This window comes from Rhinolophus ferrumequinum, chromosome 2, assembly GCF_004115265.2.
Source record: "Rhinolophus ferrumequinum isolate MPI-CBG mRhiFer1 chromosome 2, mRhiFer1_v1.p, whole genome shotgun sequence".
NCBI classification, from domain to species: domain Eukaryota; kingdom Metazoa; phylum Chordata; class Mammalia; order Chiroptera; family Rhinolophidae; genus Rhinolophus; species Rhinolophus ferrumequinum.
The window spans coordinates 48,219,948-48,245,187 of record NC_046285.1 but is presented as its reverse complement, the minus strand read 5'-3'; the positions used below and the strand labels follow the sequence as shown (position 1 = coordinate 48,245,187).

General features: G+C 48.6%; 1 protein-coding gene and 1 pseudogene across 1 annotated transcript in view; one reads left to right on the top strand and one right to left on the bottom strand.

Annotated features, from left to right (window-relative positions):
• The window catches only part of MYLK (myosin light chain kinase), a 173,416-nt gene that overhangs the window by 112,107 nt on the left and 36,069 nt on the right, over positions 1-25,240 (top strand). Inside the window, exons 18-22 of the mRNA XM_033090623.1 lie at positions 1,255-1,341; positions 15,202-15,252; positions 16,086-16,213; positions 18,074-18,227; positions 23,831-24,133. Of these exons, the coding sequence (XP_032946514.1) occupies positions 1,255-1,341; positions 15,202-15,252; positions 16,086-16,213; positions 18,074-18,227; positions 23,831-24,133 (723 nt within the window). The remainder of the gene's footprint in view (positions 1-1,254; positions 1,342-15,201; positions 15,253-16,085; positions 16,214-18,073; positions 18,228-23,830; positions 24,134-25,240) is intronic.
• LOC117013447 (40S ribosomal protein S20-like) lies at positions 3,970-4,398 on the bottom strand (annotated as a pseudogene).

Sequence of the window (25,240 nt, the reverse complement as noted above, 5' to 3'; positions counted from 1 at the left end):
ATCCAGATGGGAGCACCAAGCATCCAAGTGCCAGGGAAGTGTATGTCCCTAGCCCCTATTTCTATGCTCCCATGCCCAATCCCCAAACACCCTAGGAGATAGCATGTGTTAGCAGCCAGGACCGCCCCATCCAAGAGGAGGGGACAGTAAGATGGCCCTTCCGCCCAGGCCAAGCCACAGGAATGTGGCCGAAGCCTCAGCTGGAAAGTCCCACCCCCTCCTTCCTCTGCCTGAGCTTCCTCTCTTCAGGAGCAGGAAAAGGATGGACAGGAAGGGGCTCAAAGGGGGAGGCTCCCTCCCCGTGCGGTCCCTGAAGAGAGTTCCTTGTGGGGCAAATGCTGGAGCACAGTGATAAGGGTTCAGCCAGCTGCTTCGCACCCCTGCTTATCTGAGTCCCTGGTGGGTTCTCCTCATCTTCCTACAGTCCAGTCTGCTGGGAGCCCAGCCCAGCCCCTGCCGCCTGACAAGGGAGGGTTTCCCGGCATGCTCCACAGTGTGCATGCCCGTGGAGGACAGGCCGGAGGAGTTGTGCACTCATCCGTGTCAGCTCTGCCCACAGGCTGCTGCCAAAGGGTTTCACTGGGTCCGCTTTGGGGAGATGTGCAGAAGCACCCACAGTCCAGAGTGGGTGAGGCTTTGCCAGCCACCTGCTCAGAGGCCTTCGCCTGGTTTGGAGGTCTGACTGTCAGTGCCCACCTGTAGAAGGAAGTTTGAGAAATCAGAGGATACAGACCCCTCCGGACTGTGAGTCCAAGGGCAGGGCCTTTGTCCCCTCCTCCTCCTGTACGAGAGACGTCTTCATGCAGAGTAGGCGTCTGGAAATGCAGACTGTTTAGCCCGAGAGAGTCAAGACCCCAGGAAGGGAAGGACGGGGGGAGATGAGCAGAGGGGCACCCCCACCCCCTGCCCTGCGTGATGTGATTTCTGGCAGCACGTGCCTGCTGCAGAGGGGAGAACACTAAGGAGTTCCCAGGACAACGGCCTGTCCATCCATCTTGCCAGGCGGCTGTGCTCTCCACCTGATTTATAAGGCCCAGTGGAGCGCAGCTCCTTCTTTGGTCCTCTTGTGGAGAAAAGTCTCGGCTGCAGGCACTGGCTGCTCAGCAAGCGCAGAGGGCCCTCGGAGGGGTGGGGGAGGGGCGGCTGGAAGGGGCTGTCCTTTCAGTTGAGGTGGGATTTTTATTGAGATGCCTCTTCTGCGCATTTCCTGGGGCAGCTGCCAACTAATGTTTGTTGTCACCTGTTTTGCTCCAGATGCTCCCGCCAGCGAGAATGCCAAGGCCCCAGAGATGAAAGCCCGGAGGCCCAAGAGCTCTCTCCCTCCGATGCTAGGAACAGAGAGTAAGTACTTGTTCAGCTTGTCTCGGCAACCCCAGTACTGGGGGCCAGCAGAGGCCTCTGCTTCCTTGTCCGCGCTCCTGGAAGTCTGGCCCCTTCCCTCACCTGAGTGCCCAGTGAACTACTGGAGACCGAGCCCGTGGCCTTTTCTCAGCCGTTCCCATCTCTCCCCCACTGCCCCACAGCCGAGGGGTGGTACCCGTACACGTCCACCCTCACGTCACGCAGGCCCCTTGTGCTTCTCGTAAGACCCCTGTGAGAGCGTCTCCTAATCTCTCCCAGGCGAGTCTTCCCTGCCAGGTAGACCTCTGGAAGCTGGGCTCTGATCTTGTCATCCTGGTTGGAGCGCCCAGCGGCCCCCCAGAGTCTTATCGGTCCCATAGACGTGAAGTCTCCCAGCTCACACATATGCACACATTCTGACATTGACCTCAGCCTCCTTTCCAAGTGCTGCCCCCCAACTCCTTTACCCCTGAACCCCTCATGTGCACTGGACATCTCTGTGTGCCTTCCTTCATGCCTTTGCTCTGGCACCTCTCCTCATGGGACGCCTCTCTCATGGGACAAGCTCCCGCAGAAAAGCCACCTCATCCCCGAGTTCGTCCTTGCTGCAGCTGAAAGTAACTCTGCCGTCCTCGAGCTCCTGTAGCGCTCGGCACCTCCCTTCTGCCGGTGACTGTCTTCTTCCCAGTGTCTTGGTGAGGTGTCCAGTCTCATCCTGCCACCTCCGCTATAAGTTCCCTGAGGGCTGCAACTGGGCCTCCTCACGCGTGCCCCTTGCAGGACGACGCGTGCTGTGTGTTGCTCAAAGCCCTTACCGGCGTCTCTGAGAATCAAGTTGCAGCTGTGCTATAAATACCAAGGGGAGAGGAGCTTCTCCTGTGACTGACAGCTGTGTCCCTCTTTGTGGATCTCGGCTCCCCCCAGGGCCCACTTATCTATTAGGCGTGGAGTCTAGGGTCCACAGTGCTTTTACAGGCCACAAAAATATCCTAACGTCTTGTAAAATTAGAAGGAAAAAATAAGCTGAAGTCAAAGAAAATGTTTTAATTCATGATATTAATATATTCATCTTTATACCAGTGCAGTTGTAAAATACGTGTGTGTGTGTGTGTGTATTTGTATTTTTTGATTTTTCTCTTTAATGGAGGAAGAGGCCAATGAAGGCAAAAGTGCCTAGAGTCCACAAAAGTCATAATGCAGCGGCCCAGCTTCCACTACTGATTAATTATTGGTCTAATTTTGTTAGAACTATGCTTTGAATCCTCCAGTTTTAACAGAGGGTGTGGAGTTGCTTGAACAACGCTAACACACACTTTCTATGTTTTCCAAAACAAACACAAGACAAGCTCTTAATTAGCCGTCCTAATTGAGGAAAGGGATTGAGCTTGATTCCTTCACAGGCTGTTTCTCTTTTTCTTTTACAACACAGTGTCTGGGACTTGGTTTTACTCTTCTTTCCAAAGCAGCACATTTCCCTTCCTAATGACGAGCTCGACTTCCTTGTGCACATACCAGCCAGGCCGTCTGGGATGCTCGGCCTTCAGTATGTCGGGGCAGGTAAATCGGAATAAAAATTTCTCATGGATATTTAGCTGCTGCAGGGAGCCTCAGTTTATCGGGTGGACCTTTAATAAGTTATTGGAAGTGCATAAGCAATTCTAAGAAAAGCCTAATAAGAATGCGATAATAATTTTATCTTACAGAAGGATTTCTTAGGCCCATGTTCTATTAGTTACAGGACATGTGAGCAGAACAGATGCAGGATCTTACAAGAGCACCAAGCGCTTGTGAATTAGAGGTGTGACAGGTCACCTGTCCCAGGGGCAGAAGCAGGAGTGCATGGAGTTTGAGCTGAGAGGTCGCAGCCTCCTTAGCTCTGGTACATCCATTCCAGTGAGGTCCTGAGGGAGGTGAGGCAGAGTCAGAGCTGTGAAAGAGAAAAACAAACCGGAGCTCATGAGCAGACCAGGGCCCTGAGCTCTTTGCGCTAGAGAAGAGGGGCTGTGGGAAAGCCCCATCAGGTTGTCGTCATCCAATTCTAGGGTAGGGGTCTCTACCCTGGCTGCATATTAGATTCACCTGAGGACCTTGTGAAAACACGGCTGTCTGGGCTGCACCCCACACTAATTAAATCAGAATCTCTGGGGGTGGGACCCAGGCTGCAGTATTTGTCTTAACTCCTGTGAGCGCCTCCCACTCCGCAGCTCCCACACGCGGCGCTCCAAGGGAGCTGTCAGGTGTCAGTGGACAGCGCTCATTCACAGTGGCCCGAGAGCCCCTGGGCGCCCCGCCACTGCAGAGCACTGGGCAGCATGAGCGAAAAGCCAAGTCCATCTGCCCAACCCTGGGGGCAGGGGGAGAGAAAACTGACCAAACAGTTAACCTGCGGGACCCCAACTCACAAGTACAGGAGTGAGGAGGGGCAGTGTGGGAAGATTTCGGGGTGAGGGAGACTCTGGGCCAGGTGGTGAAGCAGGAGAAGAATGTGATTTGGCTGAAGAAGAAGAACATAGTGAGGAGAAACTGCACAGATGCAAGAATGAATATTGTGAAGGCACCCAACTTGGCATCTTCATATAAACATACAAAACAAGCATTTATTTTTTTATTTTTTTATTTTTTTTAACAACTGATAAAGTCAATTTATTAAAAAGATTGACTTAAGCATCTGCAATGGTGACTTCAACCTCGACTCCTGGCTCAATACTGATGGAAGTAATCTGCTTAACAATCTCAGAAGGACTGTGCAAGTCAATCAGTCGCTTGTGGATCCTCATCTGAAAGCGATCCCAAGTCTTAGAACCTTCACCACAAGGAGTTTTTCTTGTAGTGATTCTCAGAGTCTTGGTGGGCATCCGAACTGGTCCTTTTACTTTGAGATTTTTTTCCTTTGCACCTCTGATCAAGTCAGTACACACCTTCTCCAAGGATTTTACGTTGCGGCTGGTTAGAGTAATTCTAATTCAGTGAATCGCCACCTCTGGTTCCACGGGTGTCTTGCCGGTATCTTTAAAAGCCATGGTTGCGGCGCGGCTTCCTGACCGACTTGTTCCTCCCCGAGAGCGAACAGTGGTGAGTCAGGAGCAGGAGCGGGCGAAAACAAACAACAATCGAACCACGACCACGCCTTCCTCAAAGAGGCAAAACAAGCATTTATTGAGCACCTGTGCCACAGGCATCACCTTAAGGGCTCAATCTATATCACTTCAGGCAAGTCTCACCCTACTGAGCTACAAATAGTTGTTCCCATTTTACAGATGAGCAAAACTGAGCCTTAGAAAACTAGATTTTCCTGCCCAGGGTCTCATAGCTAGTAAGCCGTGGAACTGTGAGGCCAAACCTGCTCTACGTTCCTGCCACAACCACCACCCTGTGTGCCTTCCATAGTCTCAGAGTCATACTTTGTGCCGTCCACACAAGCCTGGGCAGTACTCCTGTCGGCCCACTTGGAGGGCAGAGGTCTGACAGCCATTAGAGCTAGGAGGAGAAGGAGGGCAACAGGTGGCTTGCTTGTCTAGATCAAGACCTGTCAGGGTGTTTGCTACATGCCTCTCAATGGGAAATTTTTCAATAACTTTATTTTCTTATAATTTCAAATTTATGGGAAAGTTGCAAGAATAATACAAGAAACTTTTGTATACCCTTCACTTAGATTCACCAATTATTCATATTTGTTCCATTCCGTCATTCTATAGGTATATATTCATATATATTTGTCACTCATATATTCATATAGATCTATATCCATTTTCTAGCATATAGATCATGTGGCTATGTATACATTATGTATATGTTCATATGTGTATATTCATCATATGGATATAGATGCCATTTATGAATGAATTAGGGACATCATACCCTCAACCTCTAAATTTCTCATTGTGTATCTCCTAGGAACACAACCACAATGCAGTTATTAAAATGCAGAAGTTTAACATTGAACCAATACTGCTATCTAATCCATGGCCTATATTCAATCTTTGTCAACTGTCCCAATCCTTTATGGATGGTTTTCCCCTGCTTGAGGGCTGTTGGATGTGAGCACTTCAGGAACGCTCCATCCACTCCTGCAGCCCAGAGCGGGTCGTCTCCCACCTTTGGAGAGAGAACATGACAGAAGTGCACTGGCCAGGGGGGAAGCATCAAGGCTCCTCCCCTGAGGTGAGTGGGTGTTGGGAGGCAGCAGGCCCCTAGGTGGGCCTCCCGATGTCCATTTACTGTGTCAGCTCTGGAGCAGTGCTCAGGGACCAGGCGTAGCCAGACAGCCACTGGCTGAGAGAGCAGGGGACAAAAGTCTTGGTTCTATCACTGATTGAACCTTGTCAAAGCCCTTTGTCCCTCTGGACTTTGGCTCGCTCACCTGTCAAATGGGGACTCTGACCGATTGACCCCAGGCTTTTCCATCTCTGTCATCAGGCCATTCAATGGACTCCTGTTTTTAAGTGACGCAGTTCAGGTGAGGTCAGCTAACTCCCTTTGGTATCAAATGATGGGTGAAGCGTCGAAGCAGCAGCCAGCATGGGTTGTGTTCCTCAGCAGCAGAAACATCCTGACCAGAAGGAGTTCTTACACATCAGGCCCAGGTTCAGGGTGTTCCCGCTGGAGGGAATCTGAATGGAATTTTGTGTGAAGGAAGCATCGATGGAGCTTAAGAAATGGTTTTAGAAAATACAGAGGAGGCCGTGCTGGTATGCTAACAGACCCAGGGATTCCTCCAGTCAGTCTGTAGAGCTGATGGTCTTTTAGAAAAGAGATGGATGGGGATCCACAGGACACTTTTACAACTTAAGGGACAGGAGCCAGGGCTTGTCTGAAACTCCAGTGCCTGGCCCAAAGCAGGGATATATTCATATTAAGTATTTGATTTTTCAAACTGACTCATGAGTTTCCATGCTTTAAGGGTCCCTGCCTCCACCGTGCTCTGGGGTTGGGGGAGATCCAGGTGGGATACCCCTTTGTAGTCCATGCCTGGCGTTGGCCCGAGCTTCACTTCTGACACTGGGCGCTTTGGCTTCAGTCACCACGATGGACCATCCCTGATTATGATGCTTTTAGATATCTTTGCTTTGACCTCCCGTATATGTCTCTCTCTGAAACCAAAAGTCATATCAACATGAAAGCGTCTCTGGATGTCAAAAGTAGTCTCCAGTTTTCCTGAAAGGTTTCCCCAGGATCAAATCTTTCTTTTAAATACTCTTTCCAGGTCATGGGGAATGTTCACTCCTGATAAGATTCAAAGGGCTAGAAGGAAATGCTGGAGAAGTTGAGACTTGGCGTCAATATTTGCTTGACAGTGAAAGATATGGGACCCTAGGAAAGAAGCTGGGGTACTTCCATGAGTGTCTTTGAAAGCTGGCACCAACTCCCAGTAACTCTAACCAACGTTTTGGTCTGTGAGGAGTCTGCTGCCTACCACCCCCTCCACCCTGCCCTGCACGTGACCCTGTCACCCACCCCTGGTGCTGCTTCAGCTCCTTCCAGCTCTCCTACAAGCCAGTTAAATGGCAGGATGGGTCCTCCCCAGGGAGGATTGGAGGACAACCCTGGAACTGTTGGAGGCAGGCAACCCTGGAACTGTTGTCCCAGCCACGCTGGGCTGCCTCTTTCACAACCATCTTGACGTTCTTTGTCCTGGGGGCTTGGGGATGGGTGTTTGCAGTACTAAGAGGAGCCATGTTCCCCTGGAATCTCCTTATGTGACAGCCTTTGCTATGAGGGGCTGTTTGCAGAGAATTTGTCCAGAGATGTTAATTCTGGGGAAAGGATCAATATTTCTGCCCAGATCTGTAAGGAGGAACCGGAAGGGGCCTCGTAGATGCAGGAGAAGGGGACGGGTGTTGTCAAGCCACCCAGAGCCCCGAGCCTCCCCCAGCACAGGGCCACAGGATGCAGCCTTCCGTCCCCATGTCCTCTTGCCACCTCCTGCTCTGACCCAGTCTGTAGGATATGTGCTCCGTCCACACTTCACCAACCCAAGTTCCCTTCAGGAGGCTTTGGCAGCAAGTTAATGCTGACTAGGGGAATCGTGACAGTTTTGATGTCTCTTTTTAGTTAACTACCTAAAAAGGGCAATGTCCCCAGAGAGGCAGAGGTCCAGGGACCTCCTTGTATCCAAGGCTGTTCGTGCTACCTCCCTAGTTCTTCTCTGCGTTCCTTTACCTCAGACCGTTTTGACTCTGTGAGACCCACCTTCAGGATCTGTAAATATCTCCCAGGTGCTGGCTCTGGTCTTTCTGCCTTGCTGATTTGATTCTCGAGAGAGAGGTACTAGGTGCCTTCAGATTGAGCAGTCTGGAAACTTCCGTGGGGTGCCGACCTCCTCCCTGCCAGGGCCAAAGGAAGGTTCATGAGGCCAAGACTAGGTTCAGGCTGGGGCAGAAGCAACAGATGGATGACACAGACAGTTGGAAGCAGGTCTCCCCAGTCTGCCCCAGGTTTCCCAGGAGTTTGGAAGTTGGTTTTCCAAATTCAAAGCTTTGATCCATGATGTTTTTATTGGGCTGCTTCACTTCTTCCAGCCTCTGTCTCTTGTCTAGAAGGGAGGGCTCAGCACCAGGTGGCTTTCATCTAGTTGGTGACAGAGCCAAGAGGCTTCTCCTTTTCATGGAAAGTCACAAAGGATTCAGGCCCCAGGACTTAGGTTTCAGCATCAGAGTCCAGGATTGGGGTGGAGTGTTCTTGGAGTTCCCAGGTGAACAGAGATCCTCCGGGCTTTCACTCGTGCCTTTAATAGCTATTTTTCAAGCCTGTGCCAGGTAATGCTCGAAGTGGGCACTGGGGAGACACAAAGTGGAGCAAGCTGGTCCCTGTTCCGTCCCCAGAGAGCGTGCTGTGGTCTATATGTGCTGAGGGCAGGTTTCTGCCGTTGTGATGCCCTGTGATCAGTGCTGAGATAGAGCCTCCTGAGAGGGGCGCGGAACACAGCCCGCAGCCGTCCCCAGAGGAGGGGCACCAGTCATCCAAGTGCTGATGGCAAAGCCTGGTACTGCAGAAACTGAAAAGCATCCGGGGCAGACTGTAGAGCCGTGCTCTCCAGAAGGCAGTACCGGGACCAATAGCATCAGCATTTCAGGAAGCCCGGGAATCTGTAATTTTAGCAGTTTCCGAGGTGATCAGCATGCATGCTAGATTTTGAGAACCACTGATACTGAGCCCCGAGGGCGTGGGTGAGGGTGTTCCCTAGGAGGGAACAGTATGAAAGAAGGCTGGAGATGACAGCCAGGGATAGATCGCAGAGGCCCTCGTAAGGCGAGTTGGACTTGATCCTAAGTGACCGTGGGCAGCTACTGGAGAGGTTTAAACAGCGGGTGACCTCAGATCTGCATTTGAGGAAAACTACTTTGGCCACAGGGATGGATGGATTGGGGCGGGGCCTAGGAGGTGGTACAGGAAGGACTAGAATAGTGACCGAGGGGATGTGCAGAGTGGCAGGCCGAGCAGGTATTTAGCTGACGGGATTGACAGACATTTAGCAGGTATTTAGCTGATGGATATGAGCAGGGAGGGGGCCTTGGGAAAAACAGGGGTGAGCAGCATTGTGAGGAGAAGATCCTGGATTTGGTTTTGGACGTGTTGGCCTTGCAGTCTGTGCCAGGGGAGATGATGGTCGGGTAGCGGGATGTATAGCTGGGCTCAGCAGAGAGGTCTAGACTCCAGGGAAAATGAGGCAGCAGACAGAGGGGTAAAAAGAGGGACTCAGAGCATTTTGGGGGAGTAGTGCTGTGCCAGGAGGAGTATGCTGCTGGCTGGCTGGGAGAAGTGACTGTTCCTCCACAGAGGGACAGACCCTCTGGCAAGGGGAGGAAGGGTGCTCTGCCTTCCTTGCCTGACGCTGTGGCTGGTGGCTGTCGTGGGATTTGCAAAGATGGTTTGATTTTATTTTCCTCCTGTGATATTCCCCTCTGAACTAGGTAGTGCAGTAAGTGTGGGCTGCTGGAGAAGGGGATGAGAGACAAAGAGCTGACAGGAATAGTAAGATAATAGGAAGGGTGAATGAGATGAGAGGAATCTGGATGAGAGGAAACTAGTTAGTGACCCAAGAGGCATCTGCCAGCAAGCATGTTACCTCTATTGGGTACCTGAATCGGGAGAAAGAGCCCCAGGTACCACATGAGAGCTCATGGAGGTATAAGTCTGAACTACAGACAGTGTGGCATACTAAGTAGGTGAAGGCAAGTATGCAGAAGTCCTCTGGGAATTTATTTGGGAAAGAGTGGAAAATGGGGGAGGCGTTGGTATGGTATTTGTGCTATACTTTCTTACAATGTAGCTTAATTCTTTACAATAAATTTCATTTATTCTTCTCACATTTTTTCAAAGAGGAAACTGAAGCTCTGAGAGGTTAAATATCGTGCTTTATTTAAGCCACACAGCCTAGGGAGCGACAGGGCAGTATTTGAACCCGAGTCCAGCTCCAGAGCCTATGCCCACTGCATTTATGCAAAGAGATGGAGAAGGGTTTCAAAGACCTGGATTTGGGGATGGAGCAGAGCATCAGCTGGAGTTAAGAGGCAGCAGGAAGAAAGCAGGCATACACCAGGGCCTCAGGAGGCTTCAGTCCTATTTCTGCTCAGTCACATGTGGTTTTATGAACCCATAAAAGTCATCTGACTTTTATGCAAATCCATGTTCTTTTGCACGAAATGGAAACAATGTGAGGTGCCCTGCTTGTGTCTGGTTGGGGTAAGAACCAAATGAGAAGAGGACGGTGACCATGGGTTAGAAACAACTTGCTGAGTCCAACTCTCTACGAGAAACCAGGTTTTAGAATCAGGTGACGACTCTGCTTTCCAATCCATTAATTATGTTCTTCTAAGCCCAGAACACAGTGAATGGATCACAGCAGATGGTCATATAAAATATGTATAGAATAGGATACAAAACACTATTAACATTTAAAATTGTTTTTACTAATAGGAACCAAACCAGTTTCGAATGCTAACTAATTCAAACAGCAGAACCTCCAAATTTATAGAACAAACATAAAACTTTGGCCTTCAATCCCACTTGACTGGAACACAGACAGATAAACAGTAGTCCAGGCTCTACTTCTGACACACAGGTTTTACCCAGGGCTCCACGAATGGTAAAGGGAGGGACTCTGGCATCATCTGATCTCATGCTATGCTGCTGTCCCCTCCTTATCAGCTCCTGGCCCACCACTCCAGGGGCTGTCAACCTCCTTCCCGGCCCCCAGAGCCCATCACAGCTGCGTTCATTTGCTGGGGCTGTCCTAACAAAGCACCACACCCTGAGTGGCTTAAAGAGCAGAAACGTGTGGTCTCACAGTTGTGGAGGCTGGAAGTTCAAGATCAAAGCGTCAGCAGGTTTGGTTGCTCCTGAGGGCTCCCTCCTGGGCTTGCAGATGGCCGCCTTCTCCTGGTGTCCTCACATGGCCTTTCCTCTGTGCGTGTCATCCCTGGTGTCTGTCTGTGTGTCCAAATTGCCTCTTCTATGACACCAGTCAGACTGGATTAGAACCCACCTTACCAGCCTCGTTTTAACTTAATTGCTTCTTTAAAGGCCCTATCTCCAAATGTAGTCATATTCTGAGGTACTGGGGGTTGGGGCTTCAACATATGAATTTGGGGAGTGGCGAGGGGCGTGCGGAAACATAACTAAGCCCATGCAGCAGCCCTCCACGCAGTTCTTCTGAACAGATGCCTTTCCCTCGCCCCGGAAGGTCAGACCTGGCTCTGGTGGAAGCCTTTCTTCTTCCCTTGCGGGCCTCTCCCAGCTGTGCCCTCTCCCTTTCCGAGAGCCCTGGATGAAGAGGGCTCAGCCAGTCATGGGTGTTGCGTGTCTCATCCGGTATCTTCTCACGAGCGATTTGGCTTTCCCATACACTTCCCATCTAGAGTCTTTGGGCTCTCCCTCTCCTAGCCTTCTGCTTTCAGAGCTGTGCTCTGCCCTCTCACCTTGGAAGAAACCTTAGCTTGACAGTCCTCTTCCGTCACCCCATTTCTTTCTGTCCCTTTCACCTCCGGCGTTCTTGATGCATTGGTTGACTCCTTCCTGTTTCCTTGAGGATCTCCTCTGGAGTGATTTCTGAGCCCACAGTCCTACCGCACCTACCCGCTCCAACACCAGGCGTCTCTCAGTGCTGATCATGCCTGACACCCACGTCCAGTGCCCGTTCTGTCCTCTCCGAGGTCACAGTGACTGTCCCCCTGCTGCCTCTTGGAGTCCTTCCTCTACCCCCTCTGTCCTCGTGTGAGTATCACCTGGAATCAGACCCTGGCCCCTTTTCATCTTTCGTTGCGTTTTTTTCCCCCAAAGAACTGACCCATCCTCACAGCTTCCATTATAAATTGCGTGTGTGGTCCTGAAATCTTTCAGTTCCAGTCTCTACCAACCTCTCTCTAGAATTCTGATCCTGGGCCTTTTCCTGCATACAAATTAAATTCTTTCATTCACCACATTCCCTGGGACCAAGCCAAACGCATCTTGTACTCCCGATATGCCATCAATATAATTTTCCCCAGTGATCCAAGCAAGAATTCTCTAAGGTAACTTTATACTTACCTCCCTCCTGTTTAGCCCCTGCATTTTTTCAACTTTTCCTTATTTGTATTTTCTTTTCTGCTGCCTTTACCAAAGTTGGACCTGGAAGATTGGTTCCTTCCAAGAGCGTGGCAATAGCCTCTTCACTGGGTATCCTTGTCCCCCAGGAATTGGAGAGACCTCCGGGTGTCCTCTAGCCCAGGAGGACTGCTATTTGTGTGAGGACGCCCTTTTCACAGAGGACAAAGACCTAACTCTCAGACTCGCCACTCTAGACCAGCTCTGTCCAGTCTGTGTCTACACCACATGGAGGCCACTAACCACCTGTGGCTAGTAAGCCCTTGAAATGTGACTAGAGTGACTAAGGAACTCAGTTTTTAATTTTCTTTCATTTAAATTGTCATACTGTCTTCACACCACTGTTCTCTAATCCCAGCCCTATACTCTGGCCAACCTCCAGCAAACATCACCCTGATTCCCAGCTCTGAGCCCCTCCCTGACGCTGAGCGATGGGGCAGGCTCTTCTCCCTTCTTTAGTTTAGATCTTCTCTAGTCCTCAGGCCCACCGAGCGCCGCACCTCTTAGCCTTCCTAACCATCTGCTCAACCGACGGTGTACACTCTTTCTCCTTCATTTGAACAACCATGTCATGTTAGCTGGATAAAATTATTTTAGCTTTCTATTTAACTTTTATTTTGAAATAATTTTAGACTTGTAGGAAAGTTGCAAAAATAATGCAGATAATTCTCGTATACCCTTCACTCAAGATTCTTCAAATATCAACATTTTACCATGTTTGCTTTATATCTTCTCTCTCCCTCTCCTTTTCCATCTCTCCCTCTACCTCTGCATGTGCGCGCGCGCGCGCACACACACACACACACACACACACACATTTTATGATCAGTTTGAAAATAAGTTGCACATATGGTATCCCTGTACCTACCCTGTTTCACTGAAATAAGACCTAGCCGGACAATCAGCTCTAATGCGTCTTTTGGAGCAAAAATTAATATAAGACCCAGTCTTATAATATATTGTATAAGACCAGGTATTATATTATATTATATTATATTATATTATATTATATTATATTATATTATATTATATTATATTATATTGATCCGGTCTTATATTATAGTAAAATAAGACTAGATCTTATATTAATTTTTGCTCCAAAAGACACATTAGAGCTGATTGTCCAGCTAGGTCTTATTTTCAGGGAAACACGGTAAATACTTCAGGGTATATTTCCTAAAACCCAGGACAATCTCTTATAAAACCAGTTTGGGGATCACAGCATAAAATTAACACTGATACAGTCCTGTCATATAATTTATTGGACTTACTCCAATTGTTCCAGTTGTCCTATAAATGTCCTTTATTGCAAAAGCAGAAGAAGCCTTTCCTGGGGACCACATGCCTTGACATTGAAGCCCTTCAGGACAAGCCCTGTTTTCTCACATTGTTTGGTTTTCTCCTCAGTGCCCAGGCTAATAGTATGCCCTGACTGGCATTTGCCCGACACATTGTAAGCCCCCCATAAGTTGTTGTGAGTTGGACAAATGGATCGATAATGGTGATGAGCCAGGGTGAACTTGGTGGCAGCAGGCCTCGCGCTGGGCATAACCCCGGGACTGGTCCTCAGCAGCTCTAGAGCGCATGTAGAGCGCTTCTGTCAGAGATCGCCTCCCGATGCAATCCTATGGGGGCTCAGGAGGGTAGCAGCACTCCTCCCTTTTCACAGATGCACCACGGACAATCCCCAAAGTTAGCTAACGTGCTGGTGGTCAAGAGCAACTCCATGTCCAAGCCAGCGTATCGCACTGCCTCTCTTTAATCGCAGAGGTGCAGCTTTGTAGATAGATCATTGTTACCATAACCCCACGCGTTCACTCAGTAAATAGTTATCGAGTGCCTACTATGTGTCAGGCACATTGGGTAAATAGAACAAAAGAAGTCCCTGCTTTTTTATACTTTTTTATACTTTAGGGGGAGGTAAAGGGCTGACAGTAAATAAATAAGTAAATACATAGTTTATTATATGACATGTGCCACGAGGGGAAAATAATAAAGTGGGGTATAGTTCTTGTGGAGGGTTGCTATTTGATATAGAGTAGTCAGGGGAGATATCCTTGGTTAAGTGACTTTTCCCCATTTTGTGTGTGTGTTAAGGTATAATTTACATACAGTAAAATTCACCCTGTCTGGTGCCTAGTTCTGTGAACCTTGACGACAAGTATAGTCAGGTAAATACCACCACAATCAAGATATGGTTCCATCACCTTAAAATCTGTCCTTGTGTCCTCTAATGGTCCATCCCTCCCCACCTTTGGCAAGCACTCATCTTGCCATCCTGTAGCTTTGTCTTTTCTAAAATGCATAGAAAGAGAATTATACAGTATGTAACCTTTGAGTCTGGCTTCTCTTAGCAGAAGAGAATGAATCACTAATAAGATTGAACCACTAATGAGATTCATCCATGTTACGTGTATCAGTAGTTTGTTCCCTTTTATTGACGAGTAGGATTTCATTGTACGAAGGTACGGGACTGGAGTTCATCCATTCTCCAGTTGCACATATTTAGATAACTTCTAGTTGTGGGCAATTACAAATAAAGCCACTATAAACATTCACATTCAGGTATTTGTTTGCATGTAGATTTTCATTTCACTTGGATAGGTAGGTTAGACGACTTTTGAGCAAAGACCTGAAAGAAATAGGAAAACAAGCCATGAAGATAGCTGAGGATATTTTTGCATATTTACCACATTGTTATTTAGCTAAATGAATAGGTTTGTGCCACCAAACTGGTCTGTTTGGGTCATTTTTCTTATTTGAGTTGTTTGGAGCAAGTTGGGGTAGGAATAGAGGAGACCATTGGTTGGTTCATTCAATTCTTCATTCATTCATTGATCCAATCAATAAACATGAAAAAAAGGAAAGCCACCAGTCCACAGTCTGTGACCCAAAGGAAGCCTGAACCCCTTGGATCCACAGCAAAGGCTAATTTTAGTTGGTTTATCTCACTTAATTTCCTTTCTGAGTTTCCTGAAAGTTAGGATGAGAGAATAGTGAGTGAGTTTGGGGTTATCATTGAAATGGACAATGGAGGCTTAAGCATTTTTTATCTCAATGGAGGCTTCAGGGACCCCTTCAGAGGTCCCCTGAGAACTGATATTCATGCAATCGTGAGGTTGTCTGTGTGAGACTGCAAGCTCTCCAGAAACATATGTTCGAGTGAGGACTCTATCTAGATAAAGGGCCGGTAGGCAGGACTGCATCCTCCTAGGATCCAGGAGCTTTGTGAAAAAAATAGAACTGGCAGAAAATAACCTGTGAACTTCTTTGTTTCAGGTGATGCAACTGTGAAAAAGAAACCTGCACCCAAGACACCTCTGAAGGCAGGTAATTGGTCACAGCAACCTTTGGGGGTAAGGGAGTCATCTGCCATGAAGGGCTTTTCCTTTGCCCGGTTAGGCTGACCACTGGGTGTGTGGTCCCCTCCCAAATTCAACCTCTGCATTATTCAGGCGGAGTTTTCCCTACAGCTTCTGCACCACTTGGCCCCCCAGCCCCTTCTACTACTTGTCTTTTCTCCTGCTTCCCCTGTATGGGCGGCGTCACGCAGTACTAGCCCCCCTCCCGTCCCTTCTGTGAAATTCCGCCTCATCCTCTGCCGTCCACTCTGCCCGTAAGGAGATGATTCACTTTGTGCTGTTTTAATGCTCTGCTCCTATATGTCTTTGTCATATGGAACCTTCTCTGTTTTCCACTGAAAGACACTGGAGGGCGTGAACCATATTGAGCCTGCCCGCCAGGGTCACCTCCAGTCTGTTTTCCACTGAAAGACACTGGAGGACGTGAACCATATTGAGCCTGCCCGCCAGGGTCTCCTCCAGGTTCAACGGCCAGGTGCTGTTTAATTAACAAGAGTTAGGATGTAGATTCAAAAAATCAGGGTAAGATGCAAATTCCAGACCAACCCACAAATGGAGAATTGTGCCGTGGGAATTGCATGGGCCACTTCTGAGGACATCAGAATAAAGAGATGAATAAACCTAGTGGGCCCCATCAGCTCAGGTGTTCTCTGGAGCAGTGATTACTGCCTTCTGTCTTACCCTGAAGGTTCCGGAAGGTGAGAGAGGAGCAGCAGACCCATGTGGACAGCAGCACCAGCTGAGATCAGAATGTCTGAGGCTCCCTCCTCCTCACCTACTTTCTCGCTTGTACTCTCCTAGCCATGCCCCCGCAGATCGTCCAGTTTCCTGAGGACCAAAAGGTGCGTGCAGGAGAGTCTGTGGAGCTGTTTGGTAAAGTGGCCGGCACCCAGCCCATCACCTGCACCTGGATGAAGTTCCGAAAGCAGGTCAGTAATGGAGGAGAACCACCCACACAGCCCCTGGGCCGGAAGGGATGGGAAATACTGTCACGGAAACAGCATCACAGCCTTAGAAGTGGATGAGACCCCTCATCCACTCATCACCTACTCATCCACTCTGACTTCTTAATAACCTTTTCTTCTGAATCTACAAGAATGCCTACTGTATAGATAATTTGTATAATAAAGTATGAAGGAAAAAGTAGGAACCACCCTTGGCCCTCACCCAATTTTGATATCTCAAGTCTAGAATTCTATTCAGAGTCAGGAGAATGGAACCAGTAACCTAACTGATCTCTCAGACTGTGAGCTTTCTGTGATTTTTGTGCCAGTCCACCGAACCCAATTTGTGGTAACAACTGAAATTTACCACATGCTGAAGGGACAAAAGTGGAGCTGAGTATTTGGATCGATAAATTGTTAAAGAGAATTGTAGCTTCCTGGACCAGAAATCAGGCTACCATGTATCATAATGGTCCTATGGGAAAGTGTTCGCATTTCTGAACAACCAGCTGTTGAAGGAACTTGGGGATCCCATATCGGTAGTGTGTGCCCGTGCGTGTGATCAGCAGAGGCCCCAGAACAGTGGGCTGGCACTGGATCTACAGAAGGCGTGATTTCTTCTGGGCTCTCTGTTGCTCTATTTCCAAACCATTCAAGTTGTCCTGAGGCCCAGAGAGGAAAGACTAGTACCAGGAAGGAAAGGAGGGTTGGTCTCAAAATGTGAAGAAGAGAAGCTGGTCTTTAACATCCCAAAGATGTTTGCCCAAATCACGTGTGGGCCAGTGTTGTCTAAAGTAAGGTGGGCTCTCATCCCTTTTCAGAGACATTTAGCCAAGTTCCATCTGTCCAACAGAACTTCATGTAGTGATGGCAGTGCCCCATGTCTGTTATCCAGCATGCTCTAACCATATGTAACTATCGAGCACTTGAAGTGTGATTAGTGGAACTGAGTTTTAACTTTTAAGTACTTAAAAATTGTTATAATGGCTTTGTTGAGATATTATTCACATACCAAAAAAATTCACCCTTTTAAAGAAACCCTTTTATGGTGGTTTTTAGTATATTCACAAGGTTGTGCAACCATCCTAATTATCTATTTCTAGAACATTATCACCCCAAAAAGAAACTCGAGACACATTAGCAGTCATTCCTTCCCTTCCCCCAGACCCTGGCAACCACTAAGCTACTTTCTGTTTCTATGGATTTGCCTATTCTGGGCATTTCATATAAATCGGATCATATAATATGTTTTCTTTTGTGTCTGGCTTTTTTTACTTAGCATAATGTTTTCAGGGCTCATCCATGTTGTAGCATGAATCAGCCTTTCATTCTTTTTTTATAGCCAAATAGTATTCCATTGTCTGGATATACCACATTTTGTTTATCCATTCCTTAGCGAATGGATGTTTGGGCTGTTTCCACTTAATTAATTCAATTTTAAATAGCCACACGTAGCTAGTGGCTGTGGCTTCAATAGCACAGAAAAGGTCAGAATCTGCCGGGGTGGGCTTTGTAAGTGACTTTGCTCAGATGTGTTCTCCCACCCCATCCCAGGGTGGTGCAGGGAGACTGGGACGCTCCTGAACTCCAGTCTGGAGGAGCAACTGCAGAGTTCATTTCCCCGACCCTACTCAGCACCTTCCTGTCCGCCCCAGATCTGGTCCCCTCAGGGAGGTTTGGCTCTGGATGCAGGAGAGGAGGGACCCTCGGGGGAAGCCCAGAGTCCAGACAAAACCAGCCTCGCACAGCTCGTGCTGCTGCATCCCTCAGGGAGTGGGGAGTGAGGGTCGGAGCCCCGTTCCTTTCCTGCCCGTGTCCCAGCCCCTGCCCACTCTCTGCCTGCAGATCCAGGAGAGCGAGCACATCAAGCTGGAAAACAGCGAGAGCGGCAGCAAGCTCACCATCCTGGCGGCCCGCCAGGAGCACTGTGGCTGTTACACCCTGCTGGTGGAGAACAAGCTGGGCAGCAGGCAGGCCCAGGTCAACCTCACTGTGGTCGGTGAGTGCGGATGGGTGGCCTGGGAATCAGAGGGCAGGAAAGGTAGACAGCCCCCTGCAGGACGCTGGGCCTGCCCCGGCAGCAGCCTCGTCTCTGCCCACAGCCTCATTTCCCTCTCCTTGCTCTCACCCCGTTGCTGTGCTTCATGCTCACTGAGCACCCAGACCCTGCACAGCCCTCCCCGCCACAGTGTTCTCCTCTTCCTGTGAATCCCTTCCTGGCTTCTCTTTCTTTCTGCCCTTTGGAGACCCCGAGCTCCACTACCCCAGGCCCTTTCTGGCTGGCACCTGAAACTCCCTCGGCCCTCTGGGCAACTGCCTGACACCCAACTGAGTCCCCCTGCAAGTCTTCACCGGGAATCGATTCTTAACTTCTGATTTCACTGCCCCTGCACCTGATTTGGGGGGCATTGCAGGAAGATCACATCAACCCCCAGACTTAATCTGGACTGTGCCTAATTCCAGGCTCAGCCAAGGTGTCAGTGCTGGTCTGTGATAGTTTATCGCGCCGCAGGCTTTGTCCTTTGGCTTCTCTGAGAATCAGGAGGCTTCAGGCATGACCTTGCTCAGCATCATGGCCCCACCTACGGCTGATCCCACCCTCCAGGCTCTGGGTGTGGTCCGCCTTTCTCTCCCCGAGGCTGTTTCCTTCTCCTACACTCTGAATCCCAGGCTCTTGGGGGCGACACCACCCCCCTTTTCTCTTCCCTTCAACTCCTCCTCTACTTCTCCCATAAATGTTGCCAGAGCTCTCCCGTCTTAGCCAAACACACAGGCATGCATAACTGCTGCAATATCCTGTTTTTCTCTAGCCACCCTGCCATCTCTCTCCTGCGCTCTCTTTGTGGTCAAACCCTCTGAAAGGTTTCTGTTCCTGCTCCCATTCTGTTCCTTTACTCCCTGGCGCTCTTCAGCTCCCTGCAGCCTCCCCTCCACACCCGAGCAGTCCACTGGGACCACCCTTCTGAGGTCACCATGACCTCCTAATCCTAAATCCATTTCTTTTTCCTTAACGTCTGAGTCCCGATATCGAGCCTGTCTCCAGCCTGATGATCAAGTTCATGTTTCCTTTCCGTCCGAGTCACCGTGTTGTTCATGCCATTGTCAAGCCAGAAATATCCCTCTAGCCTGCTCCCTGGTCTTCCACTGTCAGTCGTGCTCAGCTCCTTGCCCCCGTCCATGTGGCGGGTACTCAGGACAGAAAAGGAACAGCAGGTGACAGAACAGACTGATGGACAGTAGGCGCGTCCTTGTGCATTTGTGGGTCTTCACAAGTTGTGCACGTGAAAGCCTTTGACCTGGTGGTTATCGATCAGACCTTTCTTTTGTTTCCTTAGGTCAGGAGTTTTAAACCTGGGAAGTCAGTGTACTGGGTTTGGGGTCCGGGAATGGGTTTCTCAGGAGGGGGGCTTTCCTCACTCTTCCTCTCCCTGGGGACTGGATGCTTATTCCAGCAGTTAACCCCATGGAGTCAGGAACACTTGGGGGCTGGGGCGCATTGGTGCCCGTCATCTAGTCTGCCTTTACATTTAGACCTGGCCCCATGCCCTCAGCCATCAGCGAGCACTGGTGTCCAGTTTTCCTGGGTGTTCTGTCTCATCTGCCCCTGCCTGGGGAACTTCAGGGTCAAGTCCTCTGAACTGCTTTTCTGTGATGAGTGCCCCCTACCCCCACTCGGGCAAGGCTCCACTCGGTGCCACACGCTCCCCTCCCCCGTCACCACTGCACGAGCTGCAGTTCTGGCCTTTTATGGTTTAGTTTCTTATTCTCCTCGGCCAGTACTGACAGGGCCATTGGCGTGGCTGCCCGCCAGCTGGCAGGAGCAGCATGTTAAATGCCGTCCTGGGAGGGGAATGGAATGGAGGGGAACGGGGCTTTCTGTCTGCCTCCCCCTCACGGAGCTAAGAATAGAATTGCTCAATAAAATGAGGACTCGCATTGATGGAAACAACGAAGCCACATTCATTCAGAGCCTGTGGATTTAGAATTAGTCCAAAGTAAACCTGGATTAAGCCCAGATTTACCTGCGCGTCTCTAAAGACATCTGTGGCTATCTGTGTATTATCTGATCAGGGTTGATTAACTAGATGTAAAAAGTAAATGAGATGAAACAGGAATTGTTTGGCCTACTCTGGATGATGTTCCAGCACTTTGGAAGCATCCATTTATAGGCCAGCTAAATAAGGCTGATTTAACACAACTTCTACTTATTAGCAGTAAACTTCTTTTCTGGTATGTTCTTTAAAGTACCACTTTCTCCTCAGATAGTCTATGACTCCTATTTTTAAAGGATAATAAAAATTAGCCTTTCCCTTCAGTTACTTTAAATGGGTGATGTTTAGCTTTTCTAAAGGCTTATGATTATTACATGTTAAGGACAGCGGAGGCATTTGTGACAGCTCAGAGGGCCTCTGCCTGCAGCCTCTAATCACAGCCGGGGGTCGGAGCCCTGGGGAGGGGGGCTGCTCGGGCAGGAGAGAGCAGCCTGACCCAGATGAATTCCTTCCTGTAACTTTTCCAGCCTGAGAAAAACAGGTCACTTTGCATATCTCTAAAGGAGAAAAACAAAGTAAAGAGAACCCCAGATACCCAGCAATCCCCAAATACTATCTGAGCCTGGGACTTGCATGATTTTTAAGGGCAGGAGATTTCCATAATGCTTGACTTGGGTTTAAGCAAGATGTGTTCCTGATCTTATTCCACCTGATGGCCTGGAAAATGAAAGGCCCCTGGAGCGAGGGTCTGCAGATTTTTTTGGAATCACCTTTTGGCTTTCCCACTGGGTATTCTTAGTAAGCAAAGTGCCTTAGCCTCAAGGGCTGAGATTACCCAGGGGGACGACACTGGGGACCCTTGCAGCCCCCTGCCATTCTGTGAACGGGAGGTCCAGGTGGGGGTAGGCACAGACACAGGTCATCTTCAAACACACAGGCGCGTAGAGACTACCAGGGCGGTTACTCTAGTGTGGAGCAGTAGCTATGAGATCTCCATTTTCTCAGGAAGGCGGACACTTGCTGAATAGAAAATCCTGGAGCTGGTGCCATCGGAGACCCTTCCCTTGGACTCAGCATTTCCCATTCTGTTAGTTCGGTCTGTAGGGAGGCATGGGAGAATTCCCAGGAAGCATGGAGCTCAGGGACCTAGACACTGAGCCCACCTCCCCTTTACCAGGCCACGCCGCAGGTCTCCCGCCCAGACCTAAAACGGCTGTGTGTTTACAGGCTCACAGGTGCTCTGTTCTGAGCGTTTTCATCCCTGGCTAGTCCCACCTCTGCGTGGGGCTCTGCAGCTGGGAAAGAACACAGCCCATGGCCCTAAGACAGGTGTGGGGGGCAGGAGACTGGCTTCCAGTCTGATACCATTTCAGACTTGGGTCTTTTCTGAACTCCTTAATTCACATTCCTTGAAAGCACTGAAGTTTCACTTGGGGTTAAAGCCCCGCTCTCCAAATTTTGCATCTTCTTTTGTACTGCAGGGAGTGACGTATGTCATATGTCAGTTCTCTTTCAGCCAAGCGACATCTGGAACACTGTAGGGTACAAATAGTACCTCTTCTGAAATACCCATTTCTCAACGTTTTCTCTTCTTGCCCAAAGCACAAGGGGAGACAGTCAGTCAGTGGACTGTACTGCATTCATCATATAAACCCACATGACTCTACACGTGTCCCATCAGACGTTTTCCAGGCGGTTTTCTGTGGGGGAAGCAACAAGTCTGTCTTTCATCCCTCTTTCGGCTTTTTCACTTCCTTAGCTGGGTCTTGAGAGGACTTGAACCACTTGCCTCTAAGAGAGTGTAGAGTAATAAACATCTTAGCCAACACCAGAAATATTTCTATAAAGACCAATATATCTTTCAGAACAAATCGTTTTTCTAAGAGAACATATTAAACAACCAGTGAAAGTGGTTCCATCACAGGAGGCCTCCAGAGCGACTGCAGAAAGTGGCTCAGTCACAATCGCAGAATCAGCCCTGGGCAAGGTCCGGGCTTGGTTGCAGGGAATGGACAGTTTCCGGCAGGGCGTTCTTGGCTGGAGTGTACAAACAGAATGGCTTGGGGGAGGGGGAGAGAATGAATATGTATGTGTATATGTGTGTGTATATGTCAACACACACACACACACACACACACACACACACACACACTGCTTTTCTCTTCCCCATGTGCACAGGGGCATTTGCAGGAACTTCCTTTGGTCTTCCTGTCTTGCTGAGGGGTGGGAGAGTAGAAGTCAAGCACTTTACCTGAGTTTGCTTAATTGCTGCCTGTAAAATCCCTAAAAGGTAGATACCGTGTTTCCCCCAAAATAAGACCGGATCTTATATGAATTTTTACTCCAAAAGACGCATTAGGGCTTATGTTCAGGGGATGTCATGCTGAAAAATCATGCTAGGGCTTATTTTCCGATTAGGTCTTATTTTGGGGGAAACACAGTACATATTAGAACCCTTTTGCAAAATGAAAAAGGCAAACAACCTAGTCTTGGAAGTTCAGGAATTCACTAGAGTTCACATAGCTTATAAATTCACATAGCATAAAAGCATGGTTTTAATTCCTATTTGGGGGAGCTCTGCACCTTAAATTGCTTTGGGGGGATGAAAGGTGACTGAGCACCGATATCTGTAACTAAACTAACCACCTGCAAAAACTAAATCTGAAAAATAGCAACTGACAAAATCAGCAGAATTCAAGAACCTCATTAAAGCATTGACTGCCGTGATTGCTTTGAATTTGGCAGTGTTACTGGTTCTTAGCGTACTGGTCTGAATGGCAAGGCAGCCAGCCAAAGGGCCACTTCTTGTGTCCTCAGCTCATTTTCCAGCCCTTAGATGTGGTTGCGATTTGCTACTATGGTTTGCTTTTAAAATTCTTTACCTTATTTTCTACCTGTCCTATAGGATTAAAAGAGGTAGGGTAGGAGCAACTTTTTTGTAGTATAAAATCATAAACTCCTACAGTAATAGCTACTCAAGCCAGCCACTTTTCTAAGAACGTCTCATAACCACCTTGTGATCCAAGTGCTATTATGATTCACATTTTACAGATGAGGAAACTGAGGCACAGTAACAAATAGTGAATGGGGTCAGAGCCAAGTGCAAACCTGGATCTGTCTGACTTCGGAGCTCATTGTGCTACACTGCCCCTCAGGGGAGACGGCGTTTCCCAAGTCCAGAGAAAGTGAAGCCTGACTCCTAGTTATGTCACAGGTCACTAACCTAGGGCCTGAAGGACACACACACACACACACACACACACACGCACTGAACTCTCTCTCAAAACATATTTTTGATGGGAAGCAGTCCCCGCCTTCTGGGCAGCTTCCTAGATCTGTTTACTCTGAGAAATATGTTTATGACTTGGGCAAAGTACAGGAAGTCATGACTTAGACACTGGAAAACTAGCCAAAAAGAGTTTCTCCGAGCAAATAGATATCGGTAGGGCTTTCCCTAGAGGTGGGTTTGTACATAGGTGTGACTGTCTAGCTGAGGGAACCAGAGTCACCTCGGGTTCTCTAGGCTTCTCCCCCACAACAGTGCTAATTCAAAAACTTTCCTCCCTTGCAATTCTGAAGACTTGGCTAATATTGCGCTTTTCTCTCCCAGACAAGCCAGACCCCCCCGCCGGCACGCCTTGTGCCTCTGACATCCGGACCTCTTCCCTCACCCTGTCCTGGTATGGTTCCTCATATGATGGGGGCAGTGCTGTCCAGTCCTACAGTGTGGAGATCTGGGATTCGGTGGACACGACGTGGAAGGAACTAGCCACATGCCGCAGCACTTCATTTAACGTTCAAGACCTACTGCCTGACCGAGAGTATAAATTCCGTGTGCGTGCCATCAACGTGTACGGAACCAGTGAGCCGAGCCAGGAGTCTGAACTCACTGCAGTGGGAGAGAAACCTGAGGGTAAGCTACCTTTACCTCATCACTGGCTTGAAATCAATGTGCATGACTTACCTTGTGTGTGTAGAAACCTGTACTGAGTGGTCCAGAGTAACTGGGAAGTGATCTGTGAGGGCTGGCAGAGTCTTTTGGGATCTTGATTTCCAAACTTGTGATGCTGATCCATACTTGAAAAGAAGTACATAATGGCCTTTCAAAAAACATTGAACCGGCAATTTTGCTACACTACCACCAGGGGATGATGGTGTGTTCATCAGGCGCCCGGTCCTGGAAGGCAAAAGCTCAGATAGATAGACCTCAAGTTTCAACATCCCTCCTCCACCGTCCTCCCTCCTTCTCTTGCACTCAAATTTGAGTGTCTGCTCAGTGTCAGGTGCATGGGACACAAAGAGATAAGACAAGGAGCTTAAAATCTAACTAGTGGGACAGCTGTGTAGACAGCTAGCTATAATGAGATGAGCTACATCCTATTCTAGCAGTATAAACAAATTGCAAAGGAGACACAGCAGAAAGCATGAATAATTTTGCCATGGAGGCTGAGGAAGTCTTCCTGGAGGAGGTGACACTTAGGCTGAGTCTTGGAAAAAAAAAGTTGGGTGTCCAAGAGGCAGGGAAGATGAGGAGAGGCAGTCCTCACAGAGGAAACAGCATGCGCAAAGGTACAAAGTGATGGAAATGCATGGCATTTGGAGATGCTTGTGTGTGGCCAGGACATATGCTGTGTGAGACAGAACAGAAGGAAGCAACACTGAAAGTGCGGTTTAGGTAAAATTGTGAAGTTCTTCAAAGATCTTCAGGCAGGGGATTGATATGATTTGATGTGACTGTTTGTTTGTTTTTTAATGTAACCTATTATTTATTTGAAGTAGCATACAGACTCCGGCAAGAGACAGATCCGTGTGTTCCTAAGACTTTTGAAATGTCACCTTTTTTGGATTTGATTTTTAAAAATTCTTTTACTATATAAGTTTCAGGTATACAGCATTATAATACGACATCTATACGCACTACAAAGTGATCACCACAAGTCTAGCTTTTTAGAAGGAGAATAAGGGGAAGAGTAGAGCTTTGCTAATACTCAAAGTGTGGTCTGAACCAGCAGTCTTGGGA